Here is a 25,484-nt window from a genome sequence, read left to right as displayed (position 1 = left end):
TGGTCTTTTGTTTATCCTGCATCTTCACAGAGTAACAATTCCTTATATTTGATATGATTTATACTGCAACAGGTGTCAAGTTGTGTGGCTCCTTAGAAAACAACTACAGATAACCCTTGACTGACTACCACAATTGAGCCCATTTTTGTTGCTAAGCAAGGCAGCTGGTTAAGTGAGATTTGCCCTCATTTTACAGCTTTTTTACCACAGCTGTTAACGTGAATTATTACAGTTGTTAAGTGAATCATGCGGTTATTAAGCAAATCTTATTTCCCCGTTGACTTTGCTTGTCGGAAGCCAGCTGGGAAAGTCACAAATTGTGATCGCGTGACCCCGAGAGACTGGAACTGTCATAAATACATGCCAGTTGCCGAGCACCTGAATTTGATCATGTGATCATGGGGATGCTGCCAGGGGTGGGATTCAAATTTTTAACAACCAGTTCTGTGGGCATGGCTTAGGTGGTGGGCATGGCTTGGTGGTCATGTGACTGGGTGGACATGGCTTGGTGGTCATGTTATTGGCTGGGCATGGCCAACTCAATATCACTCACATCGAGGCACGCATCTCCTCGCCTGGCCTCTCATGACTGTGGGGATGCTGAAACAGTCGTAAGTGTGAAAAATGGTCATAAGTCACTTTTTTCAGTGCCATTGTAATTTTGAATGGTCACTCCACAGAAGGAAAGTACCAGTAAAAGAGGGGGAAAAAACTCCAGAGAAGTTCCTGAGACAGGAAGTCTAGTCCTGCCAAGAAAGTAATAAGGGTTAACGGAGAGGCAGTTTCTGTAAGCAACACCAGAACGTTTCCCTCCTGACTTCCTTACAGGATTAGGCCTGTAATTTCTTCTAATAACCGATTCTCCGAATTGCTTAGAATGTTAACAACCAGTTCTAGAGAATAGGTGCGAACTGGTAGAATCCCACCCCTGGATGCTGCCATGATTGTAGGTGTGAAAAGTGATCATAAATCCCATTTTTTTCAATGCCACTGTAACTTCAAATAGTCACTAAACAAATAGTTGTAAGTCAAGGACTACCTGTATTGTCCTAACTCTTCTACAATCCATAATTTAAGAGTCTTAGAATAATTACTACTTTACATAAGTTGACACATACCACACACATACAGTCTGATCTTGATTTTATTCTCACTCACAATCTACACTTGCAATGGTGCAACTAAAGTCGGGAGGAGATGGGAAGGGCGGAAGGGATGGTGAGATAGAAAGACAAAAGTATGAATTTCACCAACTTCGAGTGCCCTCCTAGCCTCTTCTTGTTCCTCCTTGTCCTTGGCCATCCTTTGAGCTCTTTCAATTTCTGCCTTTCTTCTGTCTTCTTGTTCTTTATCCTTAGCTAGATTTTCAAAGTTAGCTCTGATGTTGCTTGTTTTGGCATTTGCTGTAATGGTTCACAATACAAAAGTGATTATCTGCTAAGCCATTTTTTCCCCCAGCCACAAATCTTCAGAAACAATTCCCAATCATTTGTTCTCAAAATCCAAACTAATTATTTAGTGTTCTGGTCAGACTACAAATTATTTGTGTTTATAAAAGATCACAAGGTTCTAAGGAGAGTAACTTATTCATCTTCCTGATAGAAACACCTGCCACAAAACATGCATTGGCTGAAAGCTTAAACTGAATCCATCTATATACTACTAAAGCACTTGTGTCTGTTTGATAACTTCGCAACCTGGAATTGGGTGAAACTTTGTCAACAAAAGTAGCTCAAATAGGCTATTTTGTAGGCTGCTGGGAGCCATTATTCTCAAATTTGGAGAAATTGCGGCTGCTTCAGAGCTGCTGACAGGGGGCTGCTGCTTCAGTGCCGCCACTGCATTTTTGCAGTCATGATCCTCATTTCCAATGACAGCTTCCCAGTCGCTTGTCCAATCTCTCACTTCCCTCCCCTCCCCTCCCTCCTGGGAAGAGGAGGGGATTTCTGGTGCTTTTTGCCAGCTTCTCACAAGGAAATTCAGTGGGGGAAGCCAAACAGGAAGGTCGAAGTCACTCCCACCCCACTGATTTTTTGCCCATGGTCATTTTTTTTCTTTGTTTAGATAAGGAACTATCTCTGAAATGATGACCCCCAAAGGGTCAAGGGTGGTCTAGCTACTGATTTAAATTAGGAAATGAAAGGTAGCTCCAAATATATGACTAAAGATAGGTTGACACATTCAGTTTAAATAATAACCAGTGGTGGTATTCTACCATTTCAGCCCGGTTCTGCCGAGCCGATAGCAGTGATGAGCAGCGGAGACTGAACCGGTTCTCTCCTCCGCTCTATTCTTGGGCCCGCCTGCCCACCCGAGTTCCCATACTCCTCTTTATCCCCTGCTTTTGAAGTGCAGCTGCTTTGCGCGGCACAGCAGAGTGCTGCGCAGAAGCTGCTGAAGCGACCAGGAGACTGCAGGCTTGCAGGAGGCGAGTTGGACTGCCCTGCACCTGTGCAGAAGCCTCTGCACCTGCACAAAGTGTGCATTTGGCGTGCACACACATGCAAAGCATGCCCACCAAGCCACGCCCACTGAACCGGTGGTAAAAGTTTTTGAATCCCACCACTAATAATAGTCCTGCTTTCTAGGGATTGTAGGCAGAAAACAATTATATTGGACAGCTACCTGACTTCTATTTTTTTCACCCACACTTTAAAAGTTAAGACATTTCAAGATTTGTTAGCAGCCTTTTGCTGATATAATGAGAGGCCTGAGATTTTTAAGATGTTAAAGAAAACTCAACTATATAATGAAAAAAAAGCATGAAAGGGGGGAATCTTACCAGCTTCTATTGGTTTAGTCTTCTGGTATGTTGAAGACAATTTCTCAATATCTTCGAAAGATGATGCATTCTATCAATACAAGGAAATGGAACCCAGTTCATATAAAGCAGGGTTCCTCAACATTGGTAACTTTAAGATGTATGGACCTCCAGCTTACTTGCTGGTTGGAGAGTTTTAGAATTTGAGATTCACACATCTTAAAGTTACTAAGGGTAAGAAACACTGACATAAAGAAACAAAAATAAATTCCTTAGACAAACCATGGCATTTACTACTACATCATAGGTAACTCAGATACACAAGTTCTTCTTAGATGTTCTGAAGTGAACTTATACAAGACAGAAGGAGATGCATATTCAAATCTTCCTCTTAACTGGGAAAGCTGCACTAAAATATGTACATACTGTATATATACACGCACATAATAGAATAACAGAGTTGGAAGGGACCTGGAGGTTTTCTAGTCAAAACTCATTGCTCCAGGAGGAGACCCTATACCATTCTAGACAAGTAGCTGTCCAGTCTCTTATTAAAAGCCTCCAGTAATGGAGCACCCCAATTTTTGAAGGCAAGCCATTCCACTGGTTCTCACTGTTAGGAAATTTGTCCTTAGTTTCCACCCACATATTCTCTTGCCCTACACATATATACATATACCACGCCTACATGCCACATGCCATTGGAAATATTTTTAACTGCATTTGTGCTCTGAACAGGAGTAGGACTCTGTGGCAAATTCCAATTATGTTATTCTATGATTCCTGCTAGCCAATTGTTCCTTTTCTTTTCACACTTGCACTAAGGTGTCTGGGTTTCTACTATAAAATAAAAATCTTAATAATCTGTATAAAGGGGCTGTGCATGCTTAAAAAATGACATGGAGGAGTTCAGAATTCATGCAAATCAAACTTCCTGCTAGACATTAAAGCAGCCCATCTTTTTTCATTCTTGCACATATATCTAAAAGGTTTGTTACTTTGTGGTCTGCATTAAATATAGGCTGCTATAATGATTTGGTTCATTAAAGCAGTCATGTCTCTCTCCCTCCCCCGCTACCCCCATTTTGAACACAGGGACTTGAAAAAAAAAACCCTGCGTGATATATTGAACAGTAGAGAGGAGCTGGCCCTATGAGAGGTCTGAAGCACTTCTTTGCAATCTTTTCTGTAGACTGTACAGTCCTCCCTAACAAGAATGTCCTTCAGAGAAAGTACACTTTATGATAGTGGAATTATTTTTAGTATTAGTGGCAAATGCTAACCCCATAACTCATTTAATTTAATACCTTGTCCATCCGATCTTTCTGGACGCCATACTTTCCACCAAATCCTTTAGAGTAATCTAAAAACAGAACAAAAACGATTTATTGTAAATGCTTCTCTCTCAATGGCTACCTAAAAGGATGTTCATGCACAAAGTACCCGGTGATTGCAGCCAAGCCAAAATACAAAATAAGTAGATGCAAAAGGAAGAGTATATATTCTGAGGGCCCCAAAGCATTGGCAGGTATGCAAGTGACAACAGGCTACAGCATGCTTCTATATCCATTGGCTGACATGAAATAAGATCTGAGCAAAGAAAGAGCTGCTCTCCCTCAAGACACCTGCCTCAGGCCACATCCGCAGTGTAGCCTTGAGCAATTGTCATATTGTTAGAGGAGAGATTGAAGTCAGATATTCTGCCTCGTCGTGAAGGTCACTATTTCAAGGCATTGTGTGCTGCTTACTTAGAAAGAACAAATATTGTGGATATCTTAAGGATTAAAAAAATAATGGCCATGTTATGTTTTTAAAGATTGCCAACAAGAATACATTTAAATGCTGGACAGACATGTTTGTGCTGGACATACAGGAGTAAAAATCACAAGGATGAATCAAGTATTAAAAGTTTTTTTTTTAATCTCCTGCTTTGACTTATTTTACAGACAGATGCAACGCACATATACAGTATATTACATAGATACATGCTTTTGTGAGAGAAATATAACTGGTTTATTTACCTAAACTTATAAGTTTATTTACCTAAAATGTTAATGATATAATAATTCCAGATGCGTTCATGTTAGCGAATATACTGCATGAAGCAAGTTATTACTCAAATAGAAAGTTCTTATCTAGCTGTCAGCTCAGATATATTTCTAATGGAAAAAAGTTAAAATCATTCTACAGTCATCATATAATTTATAGCTATATCATCAACTTCAGTACTAACTTTGGCAAAGAGATTTTGTATTTTCATTTTGAAACCATTTTTTCAATAATTTTCTGTGATCAATAAAGAAATCTGGACTTGTGTGCTAAAGATATAGGAGCCAAAGGATTTACAGGCCAGGTTATGGGAAGGAAGGATGTGCTGTGATTAAAAATAAACAGGATGTTGAGCACCCCCAAAGTTTGCTAGAATGTACATCAAGCAGCACAATTAGATGGGATGATGCATTGTCATTCAGGACATACAGGAGTATTAAAATAACTGAAGGTAACTTAATTATTTCCCTGATGTATATGCAAAGGAAGAAGAAATTAAAGTTGCCATGCATTGTATAGGGCTTTGCAATGAGCAGCTTAGGTCTGGGTTAGAAATGACGGTACTGGATAAGAGTTAGAAGCGGAAACTCTGCCTTGTTGGGACTCGTGCTTCGCTAGTTTCTCCTTGTAGTCAAAGCCCACAGCTGATGGGTCCTGCCTTTCGGTTTGAACACCAAATTTCCCTCCGAAACCACTCTTATAATCTGAGAAATTCAGTATATAAGGATGGGGGGTGGGGGGGAGGAGAGAAACCAAGGGAAGGAAGGTGATGGGGAAAAGAGGAACATGTTTAAACACAACATACATAAAAAAGCTTGTTAAAAATAGTTGTGGAAAGGAGTAGGGAAAGGTTTTGTTTAAAAAGAGGTTATTTCCTGTAGTTGTTAAATTTTGAGAAATAGCCTAAAAATTTTTTAAGACACATAATTTCATGCTGGAGATTACAGTAATTCCAAATTGAAGTGTTTCTTGCTATTGGGTATACATATAACACTCACACATCCAACATTGCAGGAGATTTTTTTTTTTTAAACTTTCTCTCATGCACTCATTTTCCAGAGGCATATTTTGAAAGAGGAAAGCATTAGACATGCAATTACTCCCCGGTCCACGTTACCATCATCTGAAATTTCACAGTCCCTTCAAAACATTAAGAAACATGCAGTCTGACACAAAACAGTTACCTTCCCACACAATATAGAGCAGTTGCCTACCTGAATGTAAATTCTGCATTTATATTGTTGTGGAATATAACACACAGACAAACACACACATTTAACCAGTGTCATATGCCAGATACACTAAATGAATTACAGTTTGTTATTTCAAGACTACTCACTTTTAATCATGGTTCATTGGAAATTTAAAATACACACAATCCCTGCCAGATTAAATTGTCTGCACTGTATAGGTAGTCCTTTACTTACAAACATAATTGGTGCTAGAAATTCTGTTGCTAAGTGGGGCAGTCATTAAGTGAATGGCACCTTTTTGTTGTAGGTATTAAGTGAATCCCTGTGGTCAATAAGTGTATGTAGCTTCCCCCATTGGTTTCACTAAGAAGGTTGCAAGTGGTCACATGATCTCAGGATGTAAACACATATTGGTTGCCAAGCACCTGAATTTGGATCATGTGACCACAGGGATACTGTGGCAATTGTAAGTGCAAGGACCAATCATTAAATCACTTTTTTCAGGACCATCATAACTTCCAACAGTTATTAAATGAATAATCATTAATTGAAGATTAGTTGTAAACAGCTGCTCATGAACAAGCTGCATTTTGTGTAAAGTAGGCTTACTCAGTTCCTACTACTTTAGCCTTTTTTAGATTACCACTGTACTGCCAAATGAGTAGGGAAGTCCTATTTTCATATCTTTAAATAAAGGCTGGGAGAAATAATTCAACAACAACTGAATAGCTCTTCTCTCCTGTTTTAACAAATTAAGATTAAATTTCCCCTTTTGATTACAATCCATCTTCCCCCTCCCTCCCGTTGCCCAGTCTAGAATTCCAGGAATACTACAGTGAACAGCTATGCACAGAAGCAACTGTATGCATTAGCAATTAGCCATATTTATTTATCTATTTCTATTTTAACTATCAAATGTTATACCCAATAGTGCATGCAAAGCTTATCAATAAATGTACCTTTTTGAGATTCGTGCAACTGTACTTTTTCCTGGTGATCCCAGCCAAGTGCACATTTATCCTGTCTGTCAGTCTGTATGCCAAACTTTCCACCAAAACCTTTCGTATAGTCTGTGTAAAAAAAACATTACAAGATGTTATCTGATTTTTGTCTCAGAAGTCATTTTAAGTGTTCTTTGTTGTTTTTCTTAACCCAAAAGAAAAGAGAAAGAAATCCAAAACCTTGGGACCAGTCACTAGCTCTCAGCCCAACCTGCCTCACAAGGTTGTTGTTGTGGGGAAAATAGGAGTGGGGAAGGAGGATTATGTATGTTTGCCATCTTGCGTTATTTATAAAGTAATAAAGGTGGGATAAAACTCAAATAAATAAATAAAAAGATATGGATAACATCTGGAAGTAAGAGAGGAATAAAGAAAATACTAATAAAAATTAATGTGCCAAGGTTGTAATCTAAGCATTCACTGGATTCAGACTGAACTATTGAATGTACACGCCTAGTAATTTTGCAATTTTGGTTTACAATGCTGCCTTTGAAAGGCTTGTTAGTAATCAGATCATATAATTAAAACGCTCTTTTATTTTTCAACCATATTAGGGTGGTCAAGGTTATTAATACATGTAAAATAACAAAATCCCACATATTCCAAAGTATAATTAAAGCCTGTTTACAAAATAATTGTTTGGTTTACATATAAAGCTAAGCCATATGTACAGTAGCTTGGCATGAATAGGATGAGTGAATGGAATCAATGAATAAACCATTGGAGGTTTTAGAAAGAAAACTATAACCTGAAACTACGGTCCATTGACAGCCTAATAAATTGAATCGAAATTGAACATAATACGCAAACATATGGGCACTTGGTTTGCTTGTGATTTCCTGGCTCAGCTGGCTTTTTGTGTCCTATTCAAGTCTGTCCAATTACAGAAGTTCAAGGCAGATACATTGTAAACCAAAACTGCAAAATTATTAAGTGTGTACATTCAATAGTTAAGTCCGAATCCAATGAATGCTTAGGACAGGTATTTAAAAAAAACCCTCAAATTACACACACCATGGTGACTTTGCAAGAATGACTCTGGCTTATTTAACAAACCCTGGCTCTAAATGTAGTTAACTGTTTAATTTAAGTCAGTAATCCATAAAAGCAGATTCTTGTAAATCGAAGCAACCAAACTTGTTAGTGGTTGCTGTTTATGCTGGATGTCAAAGAGCAGCAGGTATTTGCTACATCAAATTATGAAATATATAGTCTTTTCATTTTTTCTTTAAGACAGTAAAATATCAGTCTGAACTATGCATAATAAATGAAGGCTCTGATCCATCATAAAGTTAGCTGAAAAGTTCTGTTTTAACCTTATTTTCATTACCCTAGAAGCCCTATTTAAGAAACTGACTAGATTTTATTGTTCTAAGTCATCTTGAAGACTTTTTAATGGAAGGGCAGATCTATAAAATACATTTTTACAACAGAAAAAAGGAAGGAGAGGATTTTCATAAAATAGTTTGTAGGTTTAAGACTTGAAAGCCTTAGTTTATGCAGATATATTACAATTTCAGGTTTAAAGATCAACTCATAAACAATTTCATGGAATAAAATAAAGTAAAAAAACCTTTCTGTGATTCATGTTTTTCAGTTTTGCCCTGGTATTCAAAGCCAACAGCACTTTTATCCACTTTCTCTTTGTCCACACCATATTTACCACCAAAACCTTTAGAATAATCTGGAGATGGGAGTAAAAAAATATAGTCATTCATAATGGTACAAACGAAAGACATTGGACTTTTTATCATTTATAGCTACTTGATTCAGGTCACTTTTACTGACTCTTGGCATGGATAAAAAGATTACCATAAAAACCTACAGTCATTTAGCCAATGGTTATTTCTAATGGAAAGAGTTGCGGGGTTCAGTGGAGTCAACAAGAATGAGACTCTGAGGGTCAGTTGGAGGAAGATGAGCTAGAGCAAGTTCATTTTAAAGACTGATTAACCCAGAACTTGGTTTCCATTAACTATGGCTAACTTTGCTTTCAATGTAGCAGTAAATGCACATGCAGTAGTTTTACCTCTAGTTTTAGAAGAGCTGGGGGCGGCACATGTTTTTGTAAACTGTGAATACGGTCTTGTAAACTGGCTGTGTCACATAAGGAAGGGTAGTGATGTGCCTAGGATCAGTTCTAAACCAGAGGTAAGTCAACAATACATGTTCCAAGTGAACCTTTGTAGTTAAGTACAAAGAAGTAAGCAACCTATTCTATGATTTGAAACCTGTTCCACTATATAGAGAGAGGTTTATCATTCCTTCCAATAAGTTTGCAAAAAGACTACCCATTTCTGGCAGCAAGTTCCAGTGATATTGCTTGAGAAGTAACAGAATTTAGAACAAGGTATAGTATTTATTTTGTGGGAAAAATGCTATTTGGAAAAAATAATTACTATTATGCCTAAGTAGAAATGGGAAGAGCCTGCCCTCAGTCATGTAAAGTTTCAGCCCAAACTACCTCACAGGATTGAAGTTATGCTTCCTTTAACCTAACTTTATATTTCCTTTAACATTTAACCTAATTTTAACAAATAACTAAAGGAAAATACAAGGGCAAGCACAATATTCTTGATCTTTGAAAAGTGGCCTTAAGATGTATTTTTTGAAAATTTGCCTTTAAAGAATGTTTTAAAAACCATGCAGAAAATACATGAATGCATATGAGCTACCAATTCAGCTTAATTCAAAACTAATGTACAGTTACTAATGTAACTATCATAAGGCAAGGAAAATCATTTTGGCCAAAAAAATTGAGAATCAGACTTCAATAAATGCATACTGTCTATGCCCTGGAGACAACTGCCTAAAGGGACACAATCTATGCTGTAGAAAATGTACTTTGAACCAGTTTTCCGCATACACAAGAACAGAAAGTGAAAGAGATGATTGCAAAAATTATTCAAATTCCTATGAAATTCCCACTTTTTTTGACAGAAATGCAGACAAAATTTGGAAGGAAGCAGAAAACTAATACAGTATAGATTTAGATCTACATTATGAAGATCCTTTAGATGATTAGTAACTCCACCTTTTTTTCAGTGCAAATCTGAACATGCTTACTTAGGCATCAAATCTCACTGAATTCAATGATTTTTTTTATGACTCAATCCTCTGTTTAGGATAAAGATGAAAAAGATGTTTCCTGTAGAGGCAGAACAGGGATAGTTTTAGCTCTAACTGAAAGCATTTTCTCATTGGACTCTTCCAGTGTCTAAACTTCTGGACCTTGGGTTTTCTAATTCAATCTGCCTTTGGATTATGGGCTTCCTGTCTGGCTGCTCACAGAAGGTCAGATTAGGTAATCATACCTCTTCAGCCCTTATTCTGAACACTGGTACACCACAGGGTTGCGTGTTGAGTCCCTTACTCTACTCTTTATGTGCATGATTGCATTCCCACTCACATTAGTAATACTATTGCTAAATTTGCAGCTGATACAACAGTGGTGGGACTTATCTCCGGGGGGGGGGGGAATGAGTTGCCTACTGAGATGAGGTGGACCGGTTGCTTTCGTGGTGTGGAGATAACTTGATCCTCAACACCAATAAGACCAAGGAGCTTATAGTAGATTATAGAAGGAACAGATCAGACATCCAGCCCTTGCTTATCAATAGAGACCGAGTGGAGCAAGTGGCCAGTTTTAAGTTTCTGGGTGTTACCCTAAAAGAGGACCTGACCTGGGGTGCCCACATTGCAGCCCTGGTCAAAAGGGCCCAGCAGAGATTATACTACCTGAGGCTTCCCAGAAAACAACTGAATGAGAAACTGCTGGTGACCTTTTACCACTGCACTATAGAGAGCATTTTAACATACTGCACCTCTGTATGGTTTGCCAATTGCAGTGGCAGATAGGGCAGCACTCCACAGAGTTAACATCAATGCCCAGAAGATCATTGGTTGCCCTCTCCCCTCTTTGGAAGAGCTTTATAGCTCCTGCTGCCTTAAGAAAGTTCAAAACACTCTCAAAGATCCATCTCATCCTGGGCACCCTTTTTTTAAACTATTACCATCTGGCAGACGGTACAGAATAATAAAAACAAGGGCAAATAGGCTGAAAAACAGCTTCTATCCCAGGGCAGTAGCTCTTTTGAATTCTGCTATATAGTGCAGTGTTGATGCAGTGGTGGGAGTTTTCGGTTCAGTGTATGGAGGGTGAAGGATGTGTGTTTGTGTTTATTTTCATGGTCATGGTCATGATGTGCACTGAAGATGGTGTTTGATTTCGTTGTACGAGGTGCAATGACAATAAAGTAAACTAAACTAAATTCTGCTATAGACAGCACCCTTTAATGGTGTTAATTACCATTATTTTTGTCAAAAAATAGAATACATTAGAAAGGAGTATCCCTAAACCCACTAGATGAGATGATTATTTCTCAAGCTAAGGTTATATCAGGACTAGATCCAATGATATGTTGTTAAGAGTAAAAAGGGGTGATTATGTTTGCGCATACACGAATTCCCTGTATTTTAATGTCTTCTATTCCACAAGCATCCACACAGGCAAAAAATTTAGAGCTAAAAATATTCTCCATATCAACTAACTTCTCAGAAATGAAGTGACAATGAAGCTATAAAAACAAGAATTCTTGCAGTCTTGTAAAGAGAAGGAATTATTTAGGACCTTGCTATGATATCGTGTTAGCAACAAACCTTTCTGGGATTCATGTTTCTCTGTTTTTCCGTGGTAATCAAATCCCATGGCACTCTTGTCTACTCTGTCAGCCTGCACACCGTACTTCCCACCAAATCCACTTGAGTAGTCTGAGAAGAGAGCAAAATACACCATGTATCAGAAATCATTGTAGGAGCAGCAGAACAAAAGAATGGGTATCACTGCTGATAAACTAGAGTTACGATAAATGCTCCATATCCCCATTGAATCCCATTATTTTACAGCACCACTATGTACTATAGGTAAACTGTCCTAGAATTTGGAGACTCTCCAAAGGGAATCCAGGATGCCTTCAGAATTTCTGTCAGTATTAAAGGTCTTTACATTTGTTTCAGCATTCTGGATTGTGAGCTATGTTACCAATAACAAATAAACCCTTAACAAGTCAACACAATTTCTGCTATTTTATCACTTCCTGCCTTAGCGCTCTACTTTTCAAAATGCAGGAAGCAGTGATTTATGAGGCTAAGTATCATTGTCATCAATCCAAATATTAATTCCAAAAGGATATCATTCAGGAATGCTTACTTTTTTCAGCCATGTAGCGACTGAGTCTATTACTCTATAGGCTCACACATTAAGCATCCATATAAATATCATCAGTGAATCAGAATAGAGTTGGAAGGGACCTTGGAGGTCTTCTAGTCCAACCCTCTGCTCAAGCAGGAGACCCTATACCATTTCAGACAACTGGCTCTCCAGTCTTTTCTTAAAAACCTTCAGTGATGAAGCACCTACAATTTCTGAAGGCAAGCTGTTCCACTGGTTAATTGTCCTCACTTTTAGGAAGGTTCTCCTTAATTCCGGGTTATTTTGCTGAAACTTGGGATTTTCTTTATTAGGCTTTATTAATACTTTCAGAAGTATTAATAAAGCCTAGTAAAGCAAATCCCAAGTTTCAGCAAAATAACCTGGAAGTGTGTTGTTGTAATTTTTTTTTTCTATGTGTGGATTGATTATGTACATGTGCTTAAGTAAAATAACTCCAGAGGAGATTCTCTCCAATCTTTTATATGCTTTGAACAGATTATTTCTCAGTGTGAATTACCTTTCTGAGAAGCATGTTTCTCCGTTTTTCCTTGGTATTCAAATCCCACAGCAGACTGCAGAGAAAAATAATGCAACAAAAAGTTCTCATTTATAAAAGCTAGAACTGGCAACTTTTTAGGAGATAGCTATATTTCGGGGCAATCTTGCACAATAGTTGAGGCCTTCTCCATTTTCAAATGGGCCCAGTATTCACCTGAGTTTTCTGTCATTTTTACATCATCATATTATTGTAGCTTAGATGAGAGGATGATGTTTGGAAACCAGTCTGTGCCTATGGGCCCTGTTCCCAACTCCAATTCTTCAATCCGTTTTAAAAGGGTTAGCTACCGTGTTTCTAATCAATATCTAAGCATTAAAAAGGGTTTAAGAAAAAGTCTTTCATAAATTCTCTTTGCCAAGGTATCAGAATCCCTGTGTAAGTATAACACATGCTACAAATTTAAATCTTCTAATGCAAGTTTCCACCCACCAAAAAAAAAAATTCACTATACTCTAAAGAGGGGATTCTCATCATGGTGGGATAGACATATAATGGAGAAATAAATAAAACAAACAAAATATTTACACATTCTTGATTCAGTTTGCAATACAACTATCACAAGTCTTTCATATACTTTCAAGCCTTTCATGTACAACTCAATATATTTTATAATCATGCTTTCAGATGATTAGTTGGTAAATTTCTCGTTGCTCTCTTTCCTTTATTTTGTGCAAACATAAACATAAGTAAACTGGAATAAAGTGTCAGAGCAGAAAGGGAATGGCTGTAACAGCTATTCAAGCAAAGCTGAAAATCATGCAACATAAAAAGTGTAACAGCCCACGAGGATACAGTGCACAATGCTAAAAGCCCAGAAGGTCTATTACCTGGTCAATCCTGTCAACTTGTACACCAAACTTGCCCCCGAAGCCTTTCACTGAATCCACCTGGGAACAATGCTTAGAAAGCTTGGATTGATATTCATGACCAACGGCTGACTGAAAGAGGAAAAAAGCAGACGGCCTTTATTAAGTTATTCATAATGTCTGGACTTGAACCGTCATCCTAAACTAGCTTTAGCCACCTATTACTGGTGAAGCTTTCCTTTCAATTTCATTCAAATGCCATGTTTTGGGCATATCTGGCAGCAGCACACTGAACGTAATTGTTTACAAAGAAATCCTAACAAGCGATGCTCTACTCAGATGATTGGGACAGCAGGCAGCCTGCCATCCAGACCACGCTGGCCGGATACCAATTAACCATCTCAGTGCCTACATTTCAGGGTTCATTAAGCCCTTCATACCAGGACTTGATCTAAGCACTTTAAATATTTCCCCTTTCTCCCAGAAGGCAAATAGGTATCTAAATGCACATGTGGAATGACTACAAGAAAGGCATTGTCAAGGAGACACATTTTCTATTATTACTGATTGTAAGTTTTGTTTTTTCTTTGCTATGTATCACTTTACTTTCTTACTATGGACATTTTACTGCCTTTTGAATATGCAGCTGAAAGAAACTACACGAAAGGAAACAAAGCAGCATATTAAAATAATAAATAATGGCAATAACTAGTCTCCTTTACCTACAATGCTCTCCAGGTTTTAGAGTCAATGCTGCATTTAAACTGGCTCCAAAAACAAGGTGGTTTGAACATTTGTTCATTTATGAATTTCTAGGCTACACCACACAAAAATGACACAGAATAACTTCACAATAAAACATACCATATTTAAAAAAGCAGTCATCTGGAATTTGCAAGTCCAAACAACACATTCCATCTCCTTTCTTACAGGAGTCTGATAACACACTAATCCAAAGGCAAGTTTTTGTGATTTGTTTAAAGTTGGATAGGGTGGAGGATCTTCAAATCTCCATCTACCAGCTCAGATGAGCTAATGATGATGGAGGCTGGGAGAAAGGAGTATTTCTTAATTGTCACTAACATCACCAAAGGTGCTAAGCTTGTTGGCACATAGTTTTTACCAATGAGCATCTAGGAAACTGCAAATGCAGCCAGCTGATTATGCCCTGTATGAACTCTCATATTTACAGAAAACCACACCACACCCACTTCATTTCCTAAAGTCACTATCAAACTTTTTAACAACTTCCTACACATTTGGTCTGCATATTCCTGTTGCTATGGGCCAGAAAAAGAGAAAAAACAAGGCTAACTATATATACTATTTCTTATGATGCAGCAACTTTCGAAGCATATGTTCTATGATTCTCCATCTTTATTTTTAATACAATAGAATATATAAACTATGGAAATGGGTGCCCTTCAGCTATGTCAAAAGTATCTCACAGAATTCTCAACTGCCATGCCCATTTTTGGGAATTATATTCCTTCCCAGCACAGCTGGAAGACTGCATTTGACTTAGATATACTGACATTACATTTCACCTGGCTGGGACCAATATATCAGAATATAAACACAGGCATTTTCAAATTTCATGCTAAGAAATACAGCCTATTTCATCAGCTCTGTGCATTTTTACTTGGATGCTTCCTCAAATTCCACATTCAGAATGAATTTTGGATTCTTTTTTTCTCCAATACCATGATGAAGCAAGAGTAAATGTTCAGTGAGTGTTATTTTCCCATCTGTTTCACAATTTTCCTTCCTAAGTTACTATAAAGTGGCAGTAGTATAATTATTAAGGAGATAATCAGTGACCATTCAGTGCAGGCCATGAGGTATGGCCAAAAGCATGCACTACTATGCACAGAATCCAATTTGGAAATATCCAAGTGTTAAACTTAAAAAAATAAAATTAAATCTTTTGGCTCACCAATTCATGGAGGTGGCATGCTTCCAAATGAATTTGGAACATGCCTTTTGCAACTTCTATTATTTAATTAAAACTTTATTTAAAACATTACATAGAAATTTTAAACTTCCAGCAGCTTTTCATCACTGTTTTCCTCTGGAAAGACTACCCAAGAGCATGTGTTCTATTTGTTCCATTCACTTGACATGAATGACATGAACAGTGAATCCCCAAATTCTGTTTCTGCTTGAATTCATGCCAAATTTTATCTCCAATAATTTTAATATCTAGCACAGAAGCAAGATATATTTTTGGCCTGATGGATACACATGGAATTTCGATAGCATATAATGGACAAAGTATCTGTCTAAGTGATCAGTCATGGCACATGTATCTGTTTATCAGAACTAGCTGACAGAACTAGCTTCTTACTACTGCTCTGTCTGATTTGGGAGGCTAAAATGGCCAGCTGAGCTGAGTTCACTCATCACCTTTAGCAAAAGCCAAAATGTATTTTAATTTAGTATAATGTATAAATTAAGTCTTAATGCGCTGCATTTTTTTTGTCTCTGTGGGTGCACTTTTCAGTTGCTACCTTCTAGCAACTTCCTGGATAAATCCCTAGTTTTCTTGGCAAGATCTTCAGAAGTGATTTGTCATACACAGCCTTCTTCCTAGAAATGAACATGTTTAACCGGCCCAAAATCCTCCAGTTGGCTTTGTGCTCAAGACAGGACTAGAACTCATGTCTCAGTTTCTAGCTTGGTGCCTTAATTGCATCACCAAACTGGCTCTCATCTCTGTTGTTTGAATTCTACTATTTATATATTATCCCCAGTCATGTCCTGAACTGTTATAGAAAAGAGTATAAATTGGCATTAAAAACCAACTGCAGGATTTTGGGCTCTCTTAGCCCAACTCTCTCTCTCTCTCAATCTAAATCACCTCACAAGATTGTTGTTGTGGGGAAAATAGGAGAAATGGAGTATTGGTATATTCACTCCTTTGGGTTAAATATGGGGAAAAAATGGTGGGATAAAAATCTTTATGAAAAAAAGCAAAAACACAGAAAATGAATTCCCAAGGCCTTCATTTTTCTAAACTTGTTTGAGAGAATGCATTAAATCAAAAGCAAAATCATTATAACTTTAACTCAAAAGCTTTGTTTACATTATGGCGCTAAGCCACAATGCGAATTGCCTCATTTTCATTTTGGGTGGATTCACTTCTTACAGTTCAGCATTTCTATGCAAACAAGATTGTAATGGTTTTGTTAAATGAATCATAGCTTTAAAAGGCAGAGTGAACTCTGTACTGCAAAAGGTTCCCAGGAATCTGCAAAAATAAGCATGAGAAGAAACAAATATGTTCCCCTTCCCAATATTTAATGATAATCTTGAGAGATGGCTAGATTGTCAAGTTAAGTTGGGTCAACTTTCTCCATCAAAATCTGAACAGGAAAAAAAGCACAGGTAGTAGGTCTCAAAATGTAGAACAATAACTGAATTCAACATAGCCAATCTCAAAGAATAGCAACCAAGCCAATTCCTTGAAATTTACTTTGTCCATGCGGTCCTGTTCCACACCAAACTTTCCTCCATAGCCATGGGAAGCTTGGGGTCCTGATTCAAGCTCTTTCTCCTTGAGGGACCGGTGCTCTTGGAATACATTTTCTCGAAGTTGATGAATGCTTTGGAAGGGAAGCAAACAAACAAATAGTATCATAAGAATAATCCTAATTCTCACCTGCAAAACACATAATTATCGGGTCTCTTACACTTATCCTATATCTGTGATGGCAAACCTATGGCACACATGCCACAGGTGGCATACAGAGCCATTTGTGCAGGCATGTGAGCCCCAGCCAAACTTATCTGCACTGCAGATGCGCGTGCCTCCCAGCTGATTTTTGGCCCGTTTGAGGCCGTTTTTGCCCTCATGGAGGCTCGAAGGAAGCCTCTGCAGCCTTGGGAGGCTGAAAAACGGGGCTTCCGGAAATACCGGAAGTACAGAAATGGGCCCATTTTTCGGCCTCCCAAGGCTGCAGAGCCTTCCTTCGAGCTTCCAAGAGGGCGAAAACAGCCTGGCACACGCACTTTCAGCACACCACAACAAAAAGGTTCGCCATCACTGACCTATATGCTCCCCCAGAAATCCATGGGACTCTGAAGAAAGCAAGCAGAAATAGTTGCCACCTCACAACCAGAAGGAAAATGTAACTGGGTGTAGCTTTGCCTTGTTCCGACATCCCATTCCTGGTTGCAATAATTGAACATCGCATAAAGGAAAAGCGATACCACAGGAAAAGTAATATTTCATAGCTTAATTGAACCTTATATTCTTTAAATAGACTTTATTGAGATTTCTTCTATCTCTAATTTTATTGTTTCTCTCTTAGGTTTTTTTAGTTTCATTTTAAAACTTTAATTAAACCTTTAAATCATCCTGCTTGAACATGAATTTAAACCATTCATGTGCAAGCAGGATGATTTAAAGGTTGACACATGACACCATTCTAGATATCTTATTAACGTGAAATATGTAAAGGAGACCTCTGTTCTACTATTCATATCTAATAAATTTAATAATAAATTACTTTCTTTGCAGACTCATCATATTTGTCAATTAGGACACAGATGCTCAGAATAGGATTTCAAGCCACAGATTTTTAAAAAAATCAAAAGGCATTTTGATTTTCTTCCAACTGCCAAGAATATGAAATGCAGCTGTATTATTCCAAGGAGTTTTTCTTAATTAGAATAGAGATACTATGACAGTTAAAACATTTAAAAACTGTGTTTTTCATATATTGTTAGAATCAGGTAACAGCTACAAATTTTTCCAAAATATGTTTTGAAATAAGAACAGTGGGAAAACAGGTTTATTAACCTGTCACGTTCCTGAACTTTAAGTTAAACATTGGAGAAACAATTATGAATGCTTTCATAATTTTTAGGCTGACATTCAAAAGTGGTTAATTACCAGAAAACACATTTAACTTTTAGTTACATTGGTCTTCAATTCTTCCTCTAGAGAAATGTTTCCTAACCGTGACCACTTTCCAGGTGTGCTGACTCAAACGCCCAGAATTCTCATCAGTGGCTGTGCTGATAACAGCATTATGGGGTGTGAAGTCTATACACCTGGAAATAGCCAAGTTTCTCAACATCAGAAACTTTAAGATGCCTGGACTTCACCTCCCAGACACACATATTAAAATTGCTGAGGTTAAGAACAACTGCAATTCAGTCATTCCTGAGATAAAGTACCAATATTTGGGGGCTGGATTTATTTCCAAAAAAACCTTACAAGACTCCCCAGGGAACAGCTGGGTTGGCCTCATTCAGAAGAATCAAGGATTCTATAGCTCCCAAGAAAATTTCCTTTGTGGAATGGATTATTTTGTGTACCCCTTCATGGAAGTGCTTTTTCTCTCATCCAAGAAGAGCTCACAACTCAGTAATAATTGTAACAATGACAGTATAAATAGGATAATTATAATAACATTTGAGCAATATCCATGGCAAATATAGGGGCAGGCTGAACTGATGTTCATGTAATCAAGTTCAGTCATTAACCATCTGTCATGAATAGGTTTCAGGACATGTATTTCTTCCGTAGATAAAGCAAGTTTTCTGTCATGCCTTATTCCAAAACTAAGACATGACAGTACTGACTTTTCCTGTACCTACTACTGATTCTATAAAATGGGTTTTTTAAAATTATTTAAAATAATTTCAACAATTATCAACCATCTTCAAGTCTTCAAATCTTCAAATTCAGAGGTTACTACTGTTCTAGAACAGTACTCCCTAACCAGACTTTTGAAATGCACTGGGGCTGCCACTCCACAAACTCATAGCTATCCTTGCCCACCAATTGCTCTAGAAATTAAACCTAAAACTACCACTGGAAATCAGCAAAATATCATGGTATATATTTTTAAAAATCATTTTACTTGATATGTTCCTGGTGACCAGATCCTTGGACAGTTTTAGCACCCCAGCGCTGTTCTTTTTCACTTACATCATTCTATAAAGGACATTGAAAAAAAAGTTTTATTGCAACAGTTGAATCAAGCTCCATCATTCCATTTCCCTGCCAACCACTGAATTTGGACAGTTCATTAGGCCAAGGACTTCGTGTTGTGGACACACTCATATTTAAGGAAACCTAAAACAGAATTCCCAGACACACACACACACATCTTCCCAACAGTTCAAAAATTCTGAGTTAATAAGCTCATTTGATTTTCTACTTCCAATTGTAAAAGTGAATTTTTTAAAAGATAATTCTTAAATTGAGTTCAAAATTGTACCACAAAGTCAGGATCTGTCTCCCAATCATCAGCACCATCATCCTGGCTCAGACTGAGGCTGTGGCCTGCCGATGCTTTCCACATCTGTAATATCAGAACATGCACGAACAATAATCAAGATTCAAGGCTTTTTCTTAAAATAAAAATAAAAATCCCCCATTTACTACCATACAAAATGGCTTTTCGTTCCACAGAATCACAATGTATTTCAGTGATTAGATGCAGACAATAATGTTAGCTTTGATAGATTTAGCTAATGCTAAAAAATATTGCAAGAAAATTTCCTTTAGCTATTATTCAACTTCTAAGCATAATTCCTGCCAGCACTTGAAGGAACATCAATACCTTTGCAATTCGCTCATTTTTTTAAAAGCACATTCTGAATATAAAAAGATATTTATCTGAAGAAACACTTTTTGTTTAGCTAATTCAATTCTGAATATTTACTGCTGGAGAACTTTTCATTTCTACCATTACAAGTCTAAAAAAGTGATTACGTTAGATATTCTGCATATTTTATACTAATGAACTTCCACTACAACGGAAGCTATCATGCTATTAAGCAAAGCTTTAACAAGGACACTAATACAATCTTTCTACTCAAAGATAAATGAAGATGCACCAAAAGTTGATTTTTGACATCAAAATATTATCTCACAAATATAATCAACCAAAATAAGATTGTGGCCTTTCCTGTATTTACCCAAGAGAAAATCCCATTGAATTCTCTGTAGTTTATTTCAAAGAAAAAAAAATTGTAGGATCAAGCTGCAGCAAATTAAAATGCAACCTTCAGAGATCCAATGCAAAATCAGAGGTGCTGAACTGTATCAAGTATTTTCAGTTTCTCTTCCATTCTAGGCTTCAGTTTCATACTGAGGGACAGGCGGAAGGTTCTGCTCCAACAATAGCTCTTCCAATGTTGCACACCAGATGTGGTTAGCAGTACAGCAGTACAGGTTTATATTTCCTTTACTGTACGCTTTATTTTTCCAGCTAATTTCTTTCCAACTACCGTACAGTAGGCTGGACAGAGCTCATCCATGTCATACAAGTCACCAGTAACATAGCAATTTGGGGAAGTGGGGGCAGAATGCAAAGCAAAGACAACTCAAGAGCTGCTATTACTCTGACTAATACTAGACCAACAATCAAGCAGTAAATATCCCAATCAAGGAACTATCAACTCAAGACAATCAAACAGTAAACAATAGCGTAATCAAGAGGAACTACCAAGAGGAACACAATACTAACAGGGCAAATATCAGAAAGCACCAGGAACTCCACAAAGAAAGGACAATAGCACTGTGATTTGCAGAGTTTTATTTGGGGAAAGAGATAAATAGCATAGGCAAATTAATCTAAGTTATCTAGCAGTTATAATTCCTAACAGATTTGTAATTTAAGAGAAGAAGTCACTGCATTTGTGAAGGAATCCCCATATTTAAGGAAAGGATTCCAAGAGAAATTTAATCTTTCTCAGTAAACTCACTTTTATAATGATCAGCATGACATGTTACTGCAGGTATTACAGGAAATCTCTCCTGTATCATTCTAAGTTAATCATTTGAGTCTGAGGTATGCACTGATTGTATGGCTAAGCTGCAACTGGTTCTGTGCTTTTAAAGCAGCCTACCATGCAAACTGAAGCAGGTAAAACTAAATATACTGACTTAAATTATTTACTAAGAAAAGTTCTCTAAATCTAGACAGTGTAAACATTTCAGAAGTAAAGCAGTCTTAATTAACTACAAGGTGCCTAATTTAATTCAGGGAAGTAACTGTTAACAAGTGTGGAACTGAAAACCAGAGATTCTACAACCACAAAAACTCACTGGTTAATATTAGATCAGCTACTCTCTTTTAACCCAACCCACCTCAGAGGGATCATGGAAGGGAAGACTGGGAGCACAGGAGCCTACACTGTTGTGAGCTTCAGGTCCTAAACAAAAGGTCAGACACAAATTGAACAAAAATTTGGGCTGTCCAAGCTCAAAAACTCTGCTGTATCCTCATCCTCTCTTACAAACACCTTCATTCAGTACCTTCATTGTGGCCAATGTTAACAACAATCCAAACTGTCCAAAACTGTCAAGTGCAAATAACTGGGCACATTTGTTAAATTCAAAGCACAAAATAATTTATTATTGCTACCTACACAGAAGAATCCAGTCAATTAACAGTCAAAGCTAAATTGGTGCTACATGAAGGACAACAGAATTCAAGGGAGGCTGGATCTGGGTCTCTTGTGGCAACAACACAAAGACACCAAAGCAATGACAAATTTAATAAAAAGGACTGAGAGGTGACATGATAGGAGTTTTTCAATATTTAAGAGATTGCCACAAAGCCCCTCCAAAGCACCTGAAGGCAGAACAAGAAGCAATGGATGGAAGCCAATCAGGACAGAACCAACCTAGAACTAAGGAGCAATTTCCTGACAGTTAGAACAATTAATCCGTAGAATTACTTGACTCCAGAAATTGTGGGTGCTCCAACATTGGAGGTTTTACAGAAGAGATTGGACAATCATTTGTCTGAAATGGTATAGGGTTTCCTGCTTGTGCAGTGTTGGACTAGATGACCTTCAAGGTCCCTTCCAACTCTGTTATTCTGTTTTCTATTAACCCAGCCTTCTAGCTCAGCCTGCTTTTCTTCTACAAAGACGTACATTTCACAATCTCATTTTTGATCATAGTTTTGAAACGTAGTCTGCCTTCCATACAGTAATTGTTTAGCAAGAATGTGACACCGTCTTCAAAACTAAAAAACAGAGGAGCACCAGAGCAAGTACAAGGAATGTACATTGCTGCAGGACTTTTGTAAATACAGTTTGTTCATGAGGTCAGTGTGGAGAAAGCAAATGGCATATCAAGAAACATACATGAAGGTCACAACCCTCTGTAATCTCAATTCCTGCTACAAGAGCAGAAATGAATGATGGGAGGAAAAAACTGTTAAAAGCAGCCAATAATACTAAGCAGTGTATCTTAAATGAAACACAGAAATTTGAGTTCAATTTTTGCAGATACATACTTGGCACTAAAACCCTTAAAAACCAAGATTATTACTTTGATCTTGAAAATAAATCAATGTATAGATAATTAAATGAACGCCCCATAGATATTTAAAGGCTGGCTAACCTACTGTTATGTTCTCAGCCTGGATGAATCAAATATCTCCTTGCCAGTAACCCATGAGTAAGATTTTGTGTGACTTACTGAATCACAAGCAATGAATATTCCATACCCAAAATTCCATTCCAATCCCATTCCAAAAATGAGTTCTGGTACAAAATCTATTTCTGCATTTATGTCTACAGAAGCCACAAAACATCCACAGCTATCAATATGGATTTGACATATGCAAATTTCCATACTAATCAACAGTGATCACATTTAATTGAATGGCTGGCCTCCATAATTTACTAGCCCACTGCTTGCTATCTTTTTTGTGAATACATACAGGGAAGCCCTTCTTAAAAAATCACAAAGCGGCATATTGGCTCCTAGTAACATCCTCTCCAAAACGGCACAATAGATAAATAATACCTTGAAAACACGTGTCCTTTCAGGACCTTTTGAGTTGTCCTAATAAAATTATTGCTCCCACTTAGAACTTTGATCCTTTTTAAAACCGGTTTTACTTTCCAGAGGAGAAAAAAAAGGGTTTCCACTTTAACAATTTCCAGCTTTTAAAAGGGTGTCCTGCCTAACTGTGCTTCCAAAGGTTTTTTTTTTCTTTCCTTTAGGAAGGAAGCCAACCCATTGCCCTACCCGCGGATCCTGCCAAGGAAGCATTAGTCAGGCGCCTGCAGACCCGGACCCGCTTCTCCTGCCATACCCACCCTCCGTCTCCCGCCGATCAAAGACGGCGAAAAGAGGAAGCGTCCCCGTCCTCTCCTTTCTGTATTCAAGAAGCAAATTGGTCGGATCGCATCCTCCCGGCCGGGAAGGCAAAGGAGGGAAGAAGAAGGGGTTCGACTCCCCCGCCCACCCGCTTTTATTTTATTGGATCATCGGCCTCGCCGCCGGAGAACAAAGAGCCCTCGAAGCGAAGAAAGCCAGGCAGCCGCCAGGGATGTCAAACGGCACCCTCCGCTCCCCCGGCCGCCCCATCAGCCTCCTGCCCACGAGAGGAGTCTGCAAAATCTTAAGGCGGCAAAAAATCGCAGGGGCGGCCCCACCTCGGTCTCTGCATCAGCGCCGCCTCTGCCCAGATTCTGATCGCTGAGTCGCGACCGAGATCCACGCCAGAATCACTTGCCAGGCCGGGCTTCTTCTTCTTTCCCTTCCCCGGGGTTTCTTTTATTTTTTCCCCTTCTTCTTTTATTCTTTCTTTCAAAGAGCACGAATCCCGGCCGCGCCATCCATCCCGCCGCCAAGAAAGAGCCGGGCGATCCACGCTTGTCCTTCTTCTCTCTCCCCCCCGCAACTCCCAACCCGCGCGGAGGTTGGAACCAAGGAGCCCCCCGGCAAGGACCCGGGTTCCTGTCACTTACTTTGCGGCCAGCCCACTTCCCCGCTGCCCAGGCGCCCTCCTTGCCGACGCAACGCCCGCTGCTCCTTGTTTCAGCCTGCTGGCCCTTCCGAGCTCTGCCGAGCACTGCAATTTCCGCCTCTCCCAAGATCCCGTTTCCTGTTTTTCGGCATGGCGCGTCATCAGGTGGGAGATGGCCGCAGCGACCCGGCGGGGCTCGGCTACTTCAGTGGGGGCTTGCGGGACGCGAAAAGACCTCCGCGTCCGGCCGTTTCCTTTGGGGGAAGGAAAACAAACAAACAAGGATGCCGGTGTTCTTCGGCGCGCCTGCCTTCTGTCTGCAAAGCGGGCGATCCGTCTGCCGGCTGGTTTACCAGAATATCTGGCTCGGCTCGCCCTCCCGCGCAATTTAAAGAAGCCTTTGCCTGGAAAGAAGCAGCGCGCCTGCGCCCCCAAATTAATCATTATAAACGGCACTTGAGAGAGGGGCGATTGGTTTCGACTTCCGACGATCCTTGCGACCCTTCTTCCACCGGGGAGGTCCCCTTCCCCTCTCTTCTCTAAGGCGCACATCTGGCCGGAGGGTTGAGAGCCCATCTGGGCACCTTTGCGAATGAGCAACGCCGTTGCCCGGGCGCCCAAAACTTTTGTAGTCCCAACATTTTAAAAGTAGCTCCCGCCCTCCAAAAAATACAACAACCCCGCAAACCCACAAAGGTCAAAAATTGTTCCTTCAGCTGATTCCCACAACCTTCAACACCAGGGTAGGCTTGGCGGCGCACGCGCGCTGCGCGAACCCGGGCGAGGTGGGGACTGGAGGGGAGGAAGGTAGACCGGGCCGTCCCCGTCAAGAGCGGCTTCTTGCTGCCGCCTTTCTGTCTATCTGCAGGCGCAGCGGCTCGGGAAGCTCCGTCTTGAGTTCAGCAGGTTCAGGCCGGAGCGAGAGAGCAACTACTTTGGTCGGTGCCCTCCTGGCGAATCTCCCGCTTTCCGCGCCAAATTTCTGGAAGAGCGAAGCGCCGTGATGGATTATGCCGAGCATGCGCAGATTTTTTTCTGATTTTTTTTTTTTTGGGTGGTTGGGTGGGGTGGGGGTTTGAGTCTTTTTACGTAAAAAAATCTATAGCCTTGATTTAGAAGTAACACGCATGCATCTCACATTTGAAAAAGAAAAAAGGTGTTTGAAATTGT

At 39.1% G+C, this 25,484-nt stretch overlaps 1 protein-coding gene across 5 annotated transcripts in view; it reads right to left on the bottom strand.

The window, feature by feature from the left end:
- The window catches only part of CTTN (cortactin), a 32,257-nt gene extending 7,836 nt beyond the window's left edge, over nt 1–24,421 (bottom strand). For 2 of the 5 annotated variants that reach the window (XM_026706787.2, XM_087921316.1), the window contains exons 1-13: nt 24,316–24,421; nt 19,815–19,898; nt 19,455–19,528; nt 17,057–17,186; nt 13,603–13,713; nt 12,734–12,788; nt 11,664–11,774; nt 8,578–8,688; nt 6,963–7,073; nt 5,404–5,514; nt 4,069–4,124; nt 2,783–2,852; nt 1,255–1,403 (exon numbers count right to left, since the gene is read on the bottom strand). In XM_026706787.2, the coding sequence (XP_026562572.1) occupies nt 1,255–1,403; nt 2,783–2,852; nt 4,069–4,124; nt 5,404–5,514; nt 6,963–7,073; nt 8,578–8,688; nt 11,664–11,774; nt 12,734–12,788; nt 13,603–13,713; nt 17,057–17,186; nt 19,455–19,528; nt 19,815–19,898 (1,173 nt within the window). In that variant the 5' untranslated portion in view covers nt 24,316–24,421. Of the gene's footprint in view, nt 1–1,254; nt 1,404–2,782; nt 2,853–4,068; nt 4,125–5,403; nt 5,515–6,962; nt 7,074–8,577; nt 8,689–11,663; nt 11,775–12,733; nt 12,789–13,602; nt 13,714–17,056; nt 17,187–19,454; nt 19,529–19,814; nt 19,899–24,000 lie in introns of all 5 variants that reach the window. The other 3 variants (XM_087921315.1, XM_087921317.1, XM_026706795.2) reach the window with 3 other exon arrangements.
- Nucleotides 24,422–25,484: the final 1,063 nt, after the last annotated feature.

This window comes from Pseudonaja textilis, chromosome 1 (assembly GCF_049901715.1).
Source record: "Pseudonaja textilis isolate UNSWEBS1 chromosome 1, rPseTex1.2, whole genome shotgun sequence".
Taxonomy (NCBI): domain Eukaryota; kingdom Metazoa; phylum Chordata; class Lepidosauria; order Squamata; family Elapidae; genus Pseudonaja; species Pseudonaja textilis.
This window is presented reverse-complemented; position numbering and strand designations above follow the sequence as displayed.